The 17,134-nt window shown below is 25.4% G+C and overlaps 3 protein-coding genes across 7 annotated transcripts; 1 reads left to right on the forward strand and 2 right to left on the reverse strand.

Annotated features, from left to right (window-relative positions):
- Positions 1–478: 478 nt before the first annotated feature.
- On the reverse strand, positions 479–5,579 carry LOC114129072 (RNA polymerase II subunit A C-terminal domain phosphatase). Of its 2 annotated transcripts, none has more exons than XM_027993706.2 (8): positions 5,075–5,579; positions 4,774–4,933; positions 4,578–4,703; positions 4,259–4,503; positions 3,583–3,788; positions 2,523–3,422; positions 1,377–1,457; positions 479–1,227 (listed from the first exon to the last, which is right to left on the reverse strand). In XM_027993706.2, exons 1-8 carry the CDS (start codon positions 5,287–5,289, stop codon positions 944–946), a joined length of 2,217 nt encoding a protein of 738 aa, XP_027849507.2. In that variant the 5' UTR covers positions 5,290–5,579; the 3' UTR covers positions 479–943. The 2 variants fall into 2 exon arrangements, with proteins under 2 accessions (XP_027849507.2, XP_027849505.2); XM_027993704.2 differs by having other exon boundaries at positions 1,347–1,457.
- A 2,886-nt stretch (positions 5,580–8,465) lies between these two features.
- On the forward strand, positions 8,466–13,624 carry LOC114129068 (uncharacterized). Its single transcript, XM_050204883.1, has 8 exons — positions 8,466–8,772; positions 9,017–9,070; positions 9,967–10,032; positions 10,376–10,459; positions 10,568–10,779; positions 11,600–11,967; positions 13,173–13,350; positions 13,416–13,624. Exons 1-8 carry the CDS (start codon positions 8,730–8,732, stop codon positions 13,494–13,496), a joined length of 1,086 nt encoding a protein of 361 aa, XP_050060840.1. The 5' UTR covers positions 8,466–8,729; the 3' UTR covers positions 13,497–13,624.
- A 1,011-nt stretch (positions 13,625–14,635) lies between these two features.
- LOC114129069 (ras-related protein Rab-2A) lies at positions 14,636–17,076 on the reverse strand. 4 transcript variants are annotated; one of them, XM_027993700.2, is made up of 7 exons: positions 16,914–17,062; positions 16,703–16,802; positions 16,318–16,421; positions 16,179–16,250; positions 15,872–16,115; positions 15,633–15,813; positions 14,636–15,544 (listed from the first exon to the last, which is right to left on the reverse strand). In XM_027993700.2, the coding sequence occupies exons 3-7, from the start codon at positions 16,361–16,363 to the stop codon at positions 15,452–15,454; spliced, it is 636 nt and encodes a 211-aa protein (XP_027849501.1). In that variant the 5' UTR covers positions 16,364–16,421; positions 16,703–16,802; positions 16,914–17,062; the 3' UTR covers positions 14,636–15,451. The 4 variants fall into 4 exon arrangements, with proteins under 4 accessions (XP_027849501.1, XP_027849502.1, XP_027849503.1 ...); XM_027993701.2 differs by having other exon boundaries at positions 16,681–16,802; XM_027993702.2 differs by lacking the exon at positions 16,703–16,802 and having other exon boundaries at positions 16,914–17,076.
- Between the last annotated feature and the right edge of the window lie 58 nt (positions 17,077–17,134).

Here is a 17,134-nt window from a genome sequence, read left to right on the forward strand (position 1 = left end):
AATAAAACTCTCAGAAAAAATATTTATTTAAATTTCTTTTTTTTTTATACAGGTATTCTTCATCAAATACCAATATTTGTTAATGACAATTGATAATAGTTACCTAATAATATATTACATTCAAAACTTTAAAAGGATGTTGAACTACTAAAATTTCTTCGAAGTTACTACCATGTCATTATATTTTGTAACATAAAATATAAATATTATTAAACTATTCATGTACAGCCAAACATCAGTGATAATTTCCTTGAGATCAGTTCCCTTCCATCCACTCCCATAAAAAGTTCTCCTTTTAATATTGTTGTATTTATTACCGAATAGATATTTACCCAATTTAAATAACAAGTACATTTTCATTAATCTGTGGAACAAACAGATGTTTTCTTAATAATAACAGTGTTTAAATAATTGTTGAAAATCATAATTTTAATACTGGATATATAATTTTTATTTTACTTTTAAGACTTCAACAACATCTGTGATTATTACCATTAATCTACAAATTTATTTATTTATTGTTCAAATTAATTTTGCCTAAAATAAGTAATATAAAATGTACAACTAATCTTTATGAATTATTATTAGGTACAATATTATAGCATAATAATTATGTTGGTTATAAATATAAACAAATGAAAAATAAAAACACGGAAATACATGATATTTCATATTAAACATTAATATTGAAAGATAGCTGAGAAATACAATAAAACTGTCTTATTCAATAATTATTTATTACAAATATAATAAGCATAAAATGTATACATCACAATAATAAACTTCCAAATACATAGTATATAATAACAAACCAAATAAGACGCATTATACATATTGTTTAAAAAAAAAAGAAAAAAAACTCAGCAAAGAACATTTTTACAATTTATGATATGTACAATTCATATAACTAAACACGAAGAAACATTTGTAAATGCTTTACTTACTAATTTTCCAAAAATTCTTTTTCTAAGGCAGCACCCAACATATTCCATTCAGAATCATTAACCTCGTCTGGTGGGTCTTGACTATTTTCACTATTGTTACCCCATTCAGAGTCATTCATATCATCAGGTTGGTCTTGACTATTTTCACTATTGTTACCCCATTCTACTCCCAATTCGTCTAAATTTTTACCTTGACGAAATTTTTCATTTAATGTTTCGTTATCTTCTTCACTTCCGTCACTATCCGGTGAACTATGCCGACGCTTCTGTCCTCTGCCAGTATCTAAAGTAAAAACCATTATATCAAAAATTAATAAGAATGAATAAATTATATTATCTAATAATTTTATTCTATTTTCACTATTGTTGACCTACTAAAGGCTAATTTATCTATATTTTTACTTTGTCGTAATCGTTCGATTAATGTTTCACCTTCTATTTCTTTTTCTGCTTCATCTTCATTATCTGTTGATTCTGATGAACTGTATTGACGTTTATTCCCTCTTCTAGAACCTGAAGCAAAATGTATGATATTTATTATTTACTATTTAGAAATGTTTCTACACAATGTATAACATATAATCTTAATTCTCTGATAATACCACTTTTAATTTTTTTATTATTTATTATACCTGTTATAGTTAAACTTTGGTTAAATTCAGTTTGTAAATAATTAATTATGATATCCAAGTTCAAATGCTATAAAATTAATTACAATTTATACTTGTAAAATATTTTCATTACTCATTACTTCTTTTTTCATCTCTACTACAACTAATGAAAGATCTGAGAAATAAAATTAAAAATATCCTTTTGTTTGTTTTTTTTTATTTTCACTTCTGATTAACCTGTCACTATTTATTTTACAGAAATTTATCTTACTATAAACCAAATTATAGAAAGAAATTTAATGAAAATTTAAAGCAAAGATATGATTAAAAATGTGTTCTAAAAATATTATACATGCCTATTAAAATTTTTTCCCATTAATATGAGGTTTTAAAATGATTGATAGTGAAGAATAAGGTACCACAACTCCACTGTAAGTAAACACAAATATTAAATGTAATTTTTTTTTTATTTCATTAAATTTAACTATGTAAAATAAGACAATGAATAAAAATATTTCATATATATTTAAAACTTAATCATTAGGATTCTGTCACTAGACACCTCCCTTCTACTAATATCACCATATTAACTATTCTCCATATTTATATCATATTTACTTATTACTTATTGCCCATATTATGCTACAGCTACAGATTGTAAATTTTCCAGTTAAATAATGATTTTAAAAAAAGTTTGCCATCTCTATTCTATACTATACTGGCTTTAGTGTAAACAATTAAACGCTTTTTTTAAATGTTTTCATATATATCATCAGTTTTAGGTTAATGTTTCAGACATATTGTAGGTTCCATACTCAGTAGATATATTATGTTTATAATAGTAAAACACACCATCTAAAGATGGAACTCGCAATGGATCTAAAACATCAGTATAAAACTGTAAACTTAGATATATATGAAAAGAACAAATACAATATTTTAATCTATTTCATAATATAAATCTTACCATCTAAAGATGCTTCTGAACTTGAATTGCCATCTTTATTTATTTTTAATACATCAATTATGTTTGGCGCATCATCATCATCATCATCATCATCACAACTTTCTTCATCATCAGTCATGTCTTCTACTTCTCCTGCCATACGTTTAATGTCTTCATCAGAAAACGAAAGTAGTGGATTAAGAGTCTCAGCAAATTTTTGGTCCTGTTCTTTATTTACATGAGGAACATTTTGGTTATTGGCCATAAAATGTGGTGAATGTTCTGGACTACTACAATGAGCTGGTGGGTCTCTACTACTAGAACCACCACCACCTTCTGATCGAAGAGGAAATAATCTTTCCTCAACATGTTCCCAGCGTTCTGCACAAAGCCACAACCATTCAGGCGTCACCGTTTTAATATCTGGGCGTTTACGAGCTGCACTAGCTTTAAGTGTGCCCTGACGAACAGCTACCAGATGTGTAGAGTCAGGTTCAATATTTTCTGTGACTTCTGCACCTAATAATCGAGCTACTTTATAAGCTCGACTTTCAGTCAACGGTACAGGAGTAGGTACTAAACCACTGAATACTAGCTTTTTACCAGCTAATATTTTTGAACGGTACATAGGTATAATACGCTTCATGTCAGGAACTTCAACATCATTTCCATATAACTCATGTTTTTGATCATATTCTTTGAAGTATTCTTTATGCAAATTTTTCAAAATATCTTCCAAGTACAACAAGTAATCATCTTCTTCCTCAACTTCTACTTGATCGCTATTGTCGTTGTTAACATTATTTTTATTTTTTTCATCATTATCAGTTGTTGTATTTCCTGAATCATCATCAGACAGAACTTCTCCATCTTCCATTTGTGGTTCACCTTTTGTGCTAACTTTTTTTTTAATAGTTATACCTGTTTCAATACATAATAAATAATAATTAGCATTTTTAATATGTTTAAACAAAATGCACAATAGTAAGTAATAACTGATTGGTATAATACAATAAACATTTATGAATTTAAATAATTTTAGATAGCATGTAAAAACAAAAAACTTTTCCTTTAGATTTACCTTGAACTAGATGTGTAAAATCCACTCTATTATCCTGTTGTGAGGTTACATCAACATTTTTTTGTAAATTTGGAGGAGCGTTTATGTCACCAGTATGTTGAAAAAAATGATATGGCTTGACATGTATCAAATTTAAAGCATAATCCCAAACATCTTCACGATCATCAATTATACATACCATATTATCACCACATGGGAACAATCCTCTAAAATAAACAATGCAATATAATATTTATGATTAATTATTAATTTAAATAATTAAATTAAATTAAATGATAAAAATAAATATATATTACTATACTTATTATTATAAATAATTTTAAAATATTATGTATTTATGTATTATTTAAAATGTGGAACTTTTCATTTTATTTTTTTTTAGCGTATTGATATTTGATATTCTAATCTAGCAAAAAACATGTAACTGAGATACATTATTTAAAAAAAATTAAATGCAATTCTGAGGTTATAAAAACCGTTTTTATCGAGTGTTAAAAAATACCATTTAATATCATTGAATACGATATAAAAGTATATATTATATACATTAACAAAATCAATAGTGGTAGGTATATTAACATAAATATATTTTTATAATGACATAGCTAACAATGAAAGCAAACTTATCATTAATATATATTTAATAAAATATTTATAATTAAAGATATAAACATACTTGAGATTTCCAGTTTTACTGTTTGGATTGAAGCATTCATCTCGTGATAAAACCCTATGAGAAAATAACTTTCCTTTTGGATCCAGTATATGTGTTATAGTATGAGCATAGTTTCGAGCGCCAAATGTGCATATGTGAAGTTCATATAATTCACTAATAGAAGACAAAAACTTGTATGTTCCTGGCCTAAGTCTTGTGTGATACCAAGGTGAATTTGGTCCATACAATTGAAAATGATGAATATCCTGTGCAAATACAAATATCATTAGTATATTTAATTAATTTAAAGCCACGCAAATATATTAAAATATATAGGTACTTTGATATTATTAGGTATATTATCATTTGTTGTGTGTATTAGTGTTTGATCCAAATCCACAAGTAACACCAGTTTTTTATCACTAAGCAATCGTTTTTCATCAGCTTTACCCAATAACAATGCACTCTAAAAATTAAATTTAAAAATTAACGCCTTCATATTTTAGTTGGATGTATAAAATAATTTGTTAACTAACCTGTTCGCTGACTTTAAGGTCAGGCACGCTGTGTATCATAGAAACAGATGCAGTTGGTTTAGATGCATTGTCGATTCTTAAATCGGCACCACAATCTGCACATAAATCACTAACTACAGTACTGTGGCTACAACCAGGCTCTAATTCAAATACAGGATATCTAAAATATGAAAAAATAATAAATAATTGTTAAGTCTGTAATAATATTAAAAATATGTTGAAAACTATTAAATATATTTGGAAATATATAAGTTTGGAGGTATATAGGTAAGTATTTAACTACAATAAAAGTAATTCTTACCCTGCAGGAACTTCTTGTCCTTCGTGTATTAAGATTTTCTTAACAACACCAACGTGATGTGTGCGAAAACTTTTCCGATCTTTTTCTCCGTCTTCTTGATAAAGAAGTACAACAACAGTGCTGTTAACCAAAGTGCCTTCTTTTACACGCCATTTTAAAAGAGTCACTTTTTTATCTGTTGTTGGCAATTTAACACAAATCTTTTCTTGACTCATTTCTATTGATTTGTCACATTCAAATGCGATTACAATAAAAATTACATGAGAATAATATTGAAATAATTGTGGAGTATTGATTAAAAAATATTAAGGAAATTAAGTTTAATCTAGACAACACAAGTTTTATAACATAAACGATTTATTGAGCAAAATAACAATAGACATATTTTATAAGAATATTATGAATTAGAAAAGTAAAAACAAATTTTAACTGTAATGATAAGATTTAAAAAATTCAAATGTTGAACGAAATAGGTACTATTGTAGTATTAGGTACCTACTAGAAATTAAAAGTATCAATTCTAAACTTGTGATAAGCAACATTTTAAGATAGTTTACAATCATATTTTGATACGTATCAAAACTCTGAAACGTATGCAATAGAAATTACACGTAAAAACGTAACGTATCGACCGATCAGTTCGATGTATATGATACGTCTAGCCGAATTGTTTATATTTATTGATAAAATGGAAATTTGATTTTAGATTTGTTTTGATTTTTTAAATGTTTGATTATTTATTTACTAAATACTAAATAGTAAATACTAAGTAAGTTATTAATTCAGTTTCAGATTTTTCAGTAGTTTAAAATTATTATTAGTTTATTACTAACTACCGTCTACCACTAAATAAATATTACTTTTATTTATTATTTTATTATTATTAATATAATAATGTAACTGGTAGGTATGTATCATGGAGGTATGGTAGTATGGTAGGTCGGAGGTCCGCACTACGCCACTACAGTAGTAGGAAAAAAGCAATCGACATTTTTTTTTTTGTTTTTTTTTTCCTATACTTTTAGTAATTCGATATTAAATAAAAAATACCATTCCAACAATATTTTACTTTATCAGAGAAATAATTATACGTGGTTATTTTGTAGCTTGTGTAGCCTTTTCACCCTTTCTTCTATCCTTTCCTATTAAGATTTTATTTAATTTGTGAATTTTTTTTTATTATTATTACCTACTTAATATGTTTTATACTTATATATCAAGTTATTTTAACGATAGAAGCAAAAATTGTTTTTCTAAACCTCTATATAGTTACGCATTTGGGTATACTGGTAGTATACATACACTCACAAACAGTTTAATTAAATTTAACTTTTCAGTTAGAAAAGTAATTATATACGATTTCTTTAAAAAAACATAATTCACGAGTATTTCTACAATTTATTTTAACAAATAATAATACCAATAGTCATTCAATTAACTTAAACGAAATTATAGAAATCTGAAACAGGTACTATCCATTCAATTTTTTTAAAAAATATATAGTTATCTATCTAACAATTATTAACATATTATTATTATAAGATATAATAAACAATATAACAGAGTTGTCAGTTATTAATAATATTTCAACTATTACAATATATTTTATATTTGAATAATATTTTGTTAATATCTACGAAAAAAAATAATCATAAGATAATACTCTGTGTATTTAAAAAAATTTAATTCAAATATTTAAATGTATTTAATTTAATTAATTTTTCTTATAAATTATAATTAGGTATGTCTTTTTAGACGTATGAACATGTGATTGAGTGATTCTAAATTTTAAAGCATTAAAAACTAAATTGTAACGACTTTAAAATAGGTAATAATAATACCTATATAATTTAGCCAGTTTAGGTAGGTAGGTATTTATTAATATTTAATATAGGTACTAATGTACTATATACCTACCTACTCTTTTACAGTTTTACTAGGTACATTATATAAAAAATTTAAACTTTTAAATACATTATTAATTATTATCATTATTTTTTTTTATTCCCAATATTCAAAAAAAGTCGTTAAAATGGTAAATTGGTAACGGCTTGTAATAGTTGATAACTTAATAAGAATAATAAATATAATACCTAGGTACTTATTATTATTCGGAATAGGATTAAGTAAGTTATAGCATTTTATATATTTTTTGAACCAGTCCTAGATACAACTTGGTAAGCTTAATCTCTCGCGAGAGATTATGTACTTGATATTCAAATAGGTTAGATTAAACCAATGTTATTTTTATTTTGCAAACTATGAGGATTTGAAGACAGCTTCATATTTGAATATTTTTAAATTATTTAGATAATATTATTAAGTTTAGTTGTAAAATGATAAAATACGTCAATTTATTTTATGTTTTGTTTTATTATTCATTTTTAGTTTTTTTTTTTCTATTGATCATTAAATATAACTCGGCAGCATTATTAGTTAATCTCTTAAAATATACTAATTGCAATTTTTTGTGAGATTTAAATTATGTTCAAGAATTTCATCGAGTGTTTCCTACAAGTTGAGATTTGTGCGTTCCTGTTGGTATGCAATATGCATGACATTTGTTTTTAGAGCATATTTATGAACGTAATTGGACATTTTTGCATCCTTAGATATGTTTTGTAATTTCTTAGAGCAGTTAGAGCTTAAAAATCCTAATTAGTTGTTAATAATTATTATATTTATATAACAATAACTACTTTAAGTAGATGGGTAGGTATACTTATATTTATATATAGTCGCTTGACTACATTAGTATTCATCTAATTTCTCCAGGTTGTATGAAAAAATTCACGGGATACAAAATCATATTTGAGGGACTACCTACTATTTTATCATTTACAAGTATAATAATATAATGACTATTATTGACTATTTAACTCAATAAAATGTTAAGTGATTGTTCATGCGACCTGAAGTTCAGGTTCTGAACTACTTTAGTAGGTACCTATTTACTTTTTTTCACGATTTAAGGTAATACCTTAAATCGTGCTTTTTGTATTAATCACTATTCAGTGATAGACAATAGTTATTACTATTTAGTATTTATTATTTACTGTCCGCAAGTTCGTAAATCGCAACCATCGCTATTCGCTAGCGATCACGGCCTCAGCATGACAAAATAAATATTAAATATATTAATAATACATTTATTTTGTCTTAGAGCTTAGAACTTACTGCAAATACTGCTTAGATCACTAAATCGTGACTTCAGACTTACATCTTAAATACTGTAAAATAAATAGATAGATACAGCTATACTAGCGACACAAGCGGACAAGAAGTCGTTAATCGGCATCACTTTTATCCGTTACAAATTTTCGATTCAAACAACGGAACGGTTGTACTGTTGTAGATAATACTATCTATTATTCTATTTAAATAATATAAAATGTTATTTTCTAGACGGTGTCTACTGTCTAGTCTATAACAAACAAATATAGTTATTAATAAACATACAAATAATTGACAATAATTAATAACTATCATTAATCACCATTCAACAATAGATGTATTAATATCTTACAATTAACTTAATATTTAAATTTTAAAACGATTGCACGATCGCATACATTAACACATTTTAAGTTATATTGCCAATCGTTAAATTTCTATAAGTACATATATTTATAATACAAATAGGTACGGTATAATCATGGAAATCGACGAAGACCTAAGTGCTATAGAAGTGGAACCAAGTAAGTCTACATTTACTACATTTATACTTAAATATGTTAATGTTGTATGTTTATAATATTAATTATTAACTGGTGTTCAGAGTTAAAAATTATTATAATATTCAGTACAATTATCAGAAATATACAACTAAAAAAATCACATCATAGGTACCTTTATCAACATTTTAATATCGTAATATATTATTTAAGCATTTCACTTTAAATTAAATTGTTGTCTTATTTATATATTTTATGTTTTTTATAGTTCCACGAGAAAAATCATCGGAGTCATTTGGCGATTTATCTTGTATAACTAATGGTAAGTTACATTTGCATATAAATAATTTGGTTTGAAGAAAAAAATATTAAAGAATGAGAATTAATTAAAATTAATATATTAAAATTTTAGTAATGTAAACAATAAGTAACCTTTTCTCAATGTAGAATTATTCAATGAAATTTTAAAGTGTAACAAATTAACAAATTCATAAAACATAAAATAACTGTTTGAAATTATTTAATTGTAAAAATTGTACGTAATATTTTCTCTAGACTTGATAAATAAAATAATGGACATAATATTTATCTAAATCTAACCTAAATATCTAGCTATTATTTGTAATGTACAAAGTTAAATATACAGATATTTTTGAAAAATTTAATCAGTGATTAAAAATGCCTTGTTGAACAAATCATTAGATCTCAGCATCCTGTATATTGATGTTTGTCATCATCTATATCTTGGCAACGCTCAGTAATAACTAGCTTAAAAAATTATACTCATCTTAAATAATTGATATAATACCTATAAGTTGTTGCCTCAAATTCTTTGCAAAAGATTTATATCTATTATTAATGCTTAATATTGTTTTTTTTGTTATTACTATTACTAGGTATTTATTATTTGAATTCAATAATTTGTACCCGTTTTGTACAATACATTTAAATATAATGAAGAAGGTTTGACTGAAAAATTTAATAGAAGAAGCCTTATTAGTTATTACTAATTTATTTTTTATATTCCATATTTTTTTTTATCTTTATTGACGTTTTTAAATCAACTTCTGTAATATTAATTACAAGTTATTACCATTCAAAAATTGTTCATAACAGTATACTAACAATATATTATTAATTTAGGTATTTAATAAGATATAGATATTGTTAATTTTATAATTTAATCATCTTATTAATATTTCAATTATATTATTTTAGATTGTGTTGAAAAAGAAAATGAAAACCCACATGCAATTGAAACTGACGAATCTGATCAAGAAGATAGTAAGTGTTACTATTTACATTAAGTTTAATTACTTAGAATATATAAATAATAAGACAATAATCAATAATATTTTATCTATTTTATTGAGACTAACTTATCTAAAAGAATAAATTAAATATTATTAGAAAGTAGAAAGTACTATTAATTATGAATTATTAAATATCTTGTAAATAACATTAAAAAAATAGTAAAATATATATTGTTATTGTTATTATATTATATTACATTAATAATTTTATATTTTAATACATATCGTATTGATATATTGTTCATGAAAATTAAGTAAAATATTTATATTTTATTTATACTAATTTAGATTTTGTTATTTTATTTGCATTATAGTTGTAATGTCAGGATCAGAGTCAGGAATAGTTGAAGATTTTACTTATGATCCAACTGCTCTTATAGAAATATCTGATATACTTGGTAAGTCATAAAAATTATGAAAACACACTAAAATTAAATCTCATTAATTTTAATTTTCTCATAAGAATATGATATTTATATGTATATTAATAATATATTTTAATCTAGATCTTGTCGGTAAAAATTGGTCAATATTTCGTGTATCTCCATTGTGGAATTTGAATTTTGATACCAACTATTTAAATTTGTTATCCAAAAAGTTGAAGAAATTTTTAATAAATCATATTTCTACCAATATAAAGAACCAGAAGAATTCTTTCTCGGCGATCTCTGTGGAAATTGAACCAAAAGAAGCAAATCATGAATGTGTGGCATTAAAGGTAAAAAAAAAAATTCCACTGAATTGTATTATTTTAACTAAATTAAATTGATTTAATGTAGGCACATTTAATTTTCTATTAACATTAGCTAAGTAATAATATTAACTTAACAAATTAAGACTACATTATAACTTAAAATGTAGATATTTTCAATATCTATATTATTATGTATTATTATTTAATATTAATAAATTTGTTTATATCTATATCCTATCTGCATGTGTTATCTCCGTCTCATGAACTTAAAACTTAGCAAATCTGTATTCAGCAGAATCTATATTATACGGTTAGCATTAATGTAAAACCAATTTACTTATTACAAACTTTAAGATAATAATAATATCTAGGGCATCTCATAGACTTTTATTTATATTTATAATTTAAAGTGAGCTATAGTTGTGTAAAGTATTAACTTAAATATTCTTTTGACTCAATTAAAAATTAAAATATCTATGAAAGCCTATGAGATGCCCTAGATAAGTGATTATAGGTAAATCGACCCTATTGTAAAAGCTAACAGCATAAAATTGATTCCACTGAACACAATTTGGCTATGTTTTATTTTAAGGCAGAGACAATACACGCTGGTATAAATGGTATAATGTCTTTTAAATAGTATTTTAAAACTATAAATATAACTTTTTATAAATTAATTTACATGTTAAAAGTTATCTTGACTTTCAAAGGCTATAATATATTTTGGCTATAACAAAGATTAAGAAAAAAAAAACATTCAAAAACTATTTATTTAATAGACTAATCTATACTTATTTTTATGAAATAATTTATTTTACTGTATTATGTTGTTCTATTTTTACAGATTAAAGTTATTAACAATGATAGTAATTCAAAACTTTACACTGGTTTGCTATTAAAATCGCCAAATTATAATCAAAATTATAGTAAAAATAGTCTATCTGACATGCCCATATTAATGGTTCAAGGAAATAAATCATTCTCAGTTGCCATACATAATTGGTTAACTGAACATTTTGATTGTGTTATTCGGCCATACGAATTTGCTTTATATCAATTTCTGTGGCTTATTGCAATATCAATGGGTGATGCAGGACAATTATACAATGATACTGTTTTATACCACTATCTCTATAAATATGAATCATCAAAGGGTCATATGGATGTAAAATGTTATGCTGAATCTGAGTTCCTTCAATCGGTGTTAGCTAAGTTAGTATTCTAAAAATATATTTTTATTATTTAGCTGTATTATTTGCATCAATTATTCTATACTAATTGAAATGGAACCTGAATTGAAAATATTTTCTTCTGACTATATTTATAAAATTTGATTGATTTAACAATAAACTTTTTATTCTAATACGGTTAACTTAGCATTTTGAGTGAATCAATGAATATAAATGTTTTACAAAAATGAGTGTGGGTTTTATTTTTATCCGATAATATTTTTCCCAAATTACAGTAATATGCGTGGTTTTTGATTACAAAAGCTAAGTTGCATTAAAATGTACTTTTTGTTTTTGTTATAAATTAGAAAGAAATAATAGAAAGCTAAATTTTTAATTATTTCTTAATTTATTTCTATTTATTTTTCAATGAAATAACATTCTAACTTTTTAATATAGAGCATATTTCTTGAGTACTTTGATACATAAAAATTTAAAAATATTTTGACAAGTAGCTTATAAATTACCTATTACTTAAAATGCTTATAGTGTGGTGGTTAAAGTCCACATTTTGGTCTATTAAATCTCTTTAATATTTATAAGTCATAAAATTCATAACTAATAAATATGCTCTTCAAAAATTAAATTGAAATTCACAAAAATGTATTCTGTTACAGAATATATACATATAAGGTGATTCTTTTATCAAAAAAGTAAAAAAAATTATAATGATAAGAAATATTAGTGTTCTTTCAACGAAATTATATAAGAAAAATATTTTTAAATAAATTTTAGTGCTGGACTAGTTGACTCCCGCCAGAAGGTAATCCTCCCACCACTCAGGTTTAGTTAATGCTTGCCACTTACATCTCTCGTGGTTTCAATATAATAAAATATATATACTGCAGTTTTGAATAATGAATGATGTATATTTTTTTTACAATTTATATTATATATCTATTTTTATTATGATCGCCTGAACTTTTAAGTAAATTATTGATTATAACATCAAAAACACATGAGATGTAAGTGGTAGGTGTCAACTAAACCTGAGTGGCAGGGTGATTACCTTCTTGACAGGGATCAACTAAACCAGTACTTTGTTTTTCGTAGAATATTAATTATTTGGTTCAAATTGAACTTGTCTTAAGTCACTTTAGAAGTGACTCATTCAATGTAATAATTAAAACCTATATATACAGTAGAAAACTATATTGTAAAACAATTAACAAATTATATAATCTGCAGACTTTCATTGAATCGGTCATCTGCATCTTCAACTACTTCATTTCATTATTCAGATTTAATTAAAGTACAATCTGATATAGAAGACCATTTTAAAATAACATGTGGAATAAATGTATCAAAATTAAAATTGAAAGCATTTGAAGCTCCCAAAGTTGCTTCAATTAATGTTTCTGGAAAAGTGAGTTACTTTATTTATTAAATAAAATATTTGTTTAAATTTAAATGTTTTGTTTTAACTTTTAGATACATGTTTGGTCATCCACCCTTATGGATTTAATGTTAAAATATCTTATGGAGCTACAAGACAATAAATGTATGCTTTAAAATACATACATAATGCAAGATTTTAATTTGTTATAAATTGTTTTCATATGTACAAATACTTTTTTTAATTATTATTTTTTATTTTAATTATATGATGAAATTAAAGTGTATGTTTTTGTAGATAACAAGATGTATTTTTCAATTCTTATTATTATTAGTAATAACATACTAAGCATGTCCACTTTAATATTTACAAACAATTCATTGTAGGTGGATTGACAGCATTCATCATAAAAAGGTTGTTCAAACAAGAACTATACATTATCATAGAATAGATTAAATATATATTTCTACTACACACTAACCAAGCCTCATTGCTGAATATATTGACTTTGTATAGTATATAATATATATAAGTGTATCTCACTTTAGAGTGTATATAATAATTTCTAATAAATAAAAACTATTCTAACGACCATAGTTAAATGGTGTATAATTTTAACTATGCTGAGTCAGCATTGCTGACTAATAATAGAATTATATTCAGTTACACGTACATTGAACAAAATATCAAATAATTTACTTTAAATGTATATTTGATGACCAATGATATAAATCAATCAAATTTTCACTGAAACACAGTCAATGTGTTTAGAAAACACTGCCTATGCGTAAGTTGTCTTCATTTTTCAAAAATAAAATATAAAATTTAATCTCAACACAATTAATTTTGTGTTAGCTTAAATATAGGAGTGAATAGATATATTATTGAATTTAAAGGCAAGAACATAATTTATGGCTTTCAAATTTATAAGCAAAATGTGAGAAATTTGAATTGTTGATATGCGAATCATAATTATTATAATCTGGCTAAAAATTAAAAATATTAAAAAAAAAAATCAACACTTAGCATAGATAATGTATTTGACTAAACTTAAAAGAAATGATTTGGTTGTAAGAAGACGACACATACATGAGTAGTGTGCTCTTAAACTTGTTTGTATATTTTAATATAATATAATGAAAGTTACACGATGTATTGGGTGAGTTTAATATTTTGAGTATCGGATATTAAAACACTAGCATTATTTATTTAAAAACCAAATTTTAACAAATTAAATAGTTTATAAACAAGGGAATAAATATTTCATGAGTACTTTAATAGCTATTTAAATCACCTTAAAAATAGTTTTTCAAAATAAAATAAGAGATTAAACATTTATTGTGACTAACATGTACATTGTACATCAATCAAATTAATATAATGAGGCATATTAAATTATAAGATCTAAGGACATTAAATGATTAACAATATAGTATTTAATATTTACACAAAAAATGTTTATAAAATCGTTAGTTTTATAAACGTTAAAAGTTTAAAACCATAGTGATAATTATGCGTTCAGTATCAAAAGTTAAATTAAAGTTAAAACAATATATAATTATAATTATTATAAAAATTAATTTTCATTATTTAAATTAGAATGGCAACATAAAAAAATTAATATTTCAAGTGATGTTAATTATTTGAATTTAAAAAGAAAATTATTTTAGTAAAATACATCAAATGAACACTTAAACTTTTAATACTGATCGCGTGTATTATAAGATAATATAAATATATTAAAACAGTTATATTCTAACAAACAAATTTTTAGAAATAAATAAATTAAGTTCCTAACCTAAGGGTAAACGTAAAATTAAATACGATAATATAGAACTATAGAAGTAAAGTGTATAAGAATATTTTTTTAATCATTTATGGGTTATACATTTATGACTTAATTTTTTTTTACAACCAAACCAGCATCATAAAAGTAGGTACCAATAAGTAATATAGTTATATAAATAGATATATTTGCAATACTAAATTCATAGAGCTTGGTCTATTAATAAATATTGAATTCACTCAAAAAAAAAAAAAAATTAAATAAATAATTAAGTATAACCCACGTGGAAAGCAATAATATCAAATTTGTAGAATTGAATATTATTTAGTTGACCTTCAGAAATAGTTAACAACAACCATTGCCATTGGATCGATTATTTCCGCCAGGTATACTACTATTACCAGTCGAATGTTGTGGTCCAATTTTAATACCATTTGCCTAAAAATAAACAGAATAAAGAAAATGTAAATCAATATTTTATAATTAATAAATAATTTCCAAATAACTCATTTTAAATATAACTGACCTCGTTATTGATATCGAATACTCCCTCTTGAATTTTTTCATATATTTCTTTGGCAGTGTTTATGAAGGCTTCTTCTACATTGTCAGAAGTTTTAGCAGATGTTTCCATAAATACCAATCCATGTTCCCGAGCAAATGCTTCACCTTCTTCTTTCTTTACTTCTCGTTTAGCCTCCAAATCACTAAGCACATTAATTAATTAATTCAAATTGGGCAAAATTTTGCTGGTTAAAATATTACCTTTTGTTGCCAATGAGCATAATAACCATATTAGAATTGGAATGTTGTCTAGCGTCTTCTAACCACGTAGTCAAATGATTGAAAGTGTCTCGACGGGTGATGTCATACACTAATAATGCACCAGCTGCACCACGATAATAAGATCGGGTGATTGATCGAAAAGCTTCCTGGCCAGCAGTGTCCCATATTTGCAGCTTGATGGGTTTGGTCTCAATGGACACCAGACGTGCACCAAATTCGACGCCTAGAATTAGTCCACGTTAAAAAAACTACGATTGTCAGTATTATTTATAAAAATCAATATAACCAATGGTGAGATCATGGACGGGCTGGAATCTCTTGTCAGTGAACTGCAATAGGAGACACGATTTGCCTACTCCTGTAACATATGCCAGATTGCGATTATATGTGGCTGATGGTTTAGCAGTCAGAAAATACCCACTAACCTGTGTCTCCGATTATGATGTATTTAAACAGGTACGCGTAAGACATGGTGACGATTAGCGGCAATGGACTTTCAAGAAACCGTGAACTGCTAACACTGAACGACCTGAACAAATTTGTAATGGAAATAAAATATAAGACAACGTAAAACACAATGAAACAAAAACAGCAAACGAATCACTTAAGGAACAAGAGAATTGCTCGCGCAAGTGTGTGTTGTGTAAGATTATGTGTATTCGTAAAACGTAATTGATGTTGATCACAAAGCCATACGATTCATTTTATACATATTTTGTTGTTGTAAGTAAAACGTAACGAACACGCATAATAATAGTAATAATAATAATAATGATAATGATATTCACTGTTGGTAAAGTAGGTAGGTACCTTGTATCTCTCTCACTAATCCCTCCACAGACGGACCTCGTCAGTAGCTGTACACTGACCGTGAATTTTTTGTTTTTTCGGAATAAATTGCGTCTTTAATCTTTATCACGACATATTATGATCGAGAGAACGAACAAGAAAGAGAATATTATTATTATTATTGAATAATCAAAAACATATAATATGTATATGTTATATCAAATATGTTTACTTCTTCTGTGTCCTGTGATATGATAAAGGTATTGAATATTGGTCCGCGTCTGTCGGTCCGTCGGCCAGTCGGTAGTCAGCCCTCGACCACTCTACTACTCCGGTAGGGGGTGAGATCGCTCGTCGTACAAAATAAACTATTCAGAAGTCGTCATAATCCCCTTCCGCCCACTACACTCCACGTGATACTACCATGGTAGTAGTTGTACTTCTGACCAAAGA

Source organism: Aphis gossypii, chromosome 3, assembly GCF_020184175.1.
Source record: "Aphis gossypii isolate Hap1 chromosome 3, ASM2018417v2, whole genome shotgun sequence".
Lineage (NCBI taxonomy): Eukaryota > Metazoa > Arthropoda > Insecta > Hemiptera > Aphididae > Aphis > Aphis gossypii.

Bases quoted from the DNA above. Each gene is read 5' to 3' on its own strand.
- LOC114129072 (XM_027993704.2), bottom strand. From the start codon at position 5,289: ATGAGTCAAGAAAAGATTTGTGTTAAATTGCCAACAACAGATAAAAAA. The intron at 4,934-5,074 runs GTAAGAATTACT...TTCATATTTTAG, and splicing joins GGACAAGAAGTTCCTGCAGG to ATATCCTGTATTTGAATTAG. The intron at 1,458-2,522 runs GTAAGATTTATA...ATTTTGCTTCAG, and splicing joins TTCAGAAGCATCTTTAGATG to GTTCTAGAAGAGGGAATAAA.
- LOC114129068 (XM_050204883.1), top strand. From the start codon at position 8,730: ATGGAAATCGACGAAGACCTAAGTGCTATAGAAGTGGAACCAA. The intron at 9,071-9,966 runs GTAAGTTACATT...ATATTATTTTAG, and splicing joins TTTATCTTGTATAACTAATG to ATTGTGTTGAAAAAGAAAAT. The intron at 10,033-10,375 runs GTAAGTGTTACT...TTTGCATTATAG, and splicing joins CGAATCTGATCAAGAAGATA to TTGTAATGTCAGGATCAGAG.
- LOC114129069 (XM_027993702.2), bottom strand. From the start codon at position 16,363: ATGTCTTACGCGTACCTGTTTAAATACATCATAATCGGAGACACAG. The intron at 16,251-16,317 runs GTTAGTGGGTAT...CATATGTTACAG, and splicing joins CATCATAATCGGAGACACAG to GAGTAGGCAAATCGTGTCTC. The intron at 15,545-15,632 runs GTCAGTTATATT...GTTTATTTTTAG, and splicing joins TATTCGATATCAATAACGAG to GCAAATGGTATTAAAATTGG.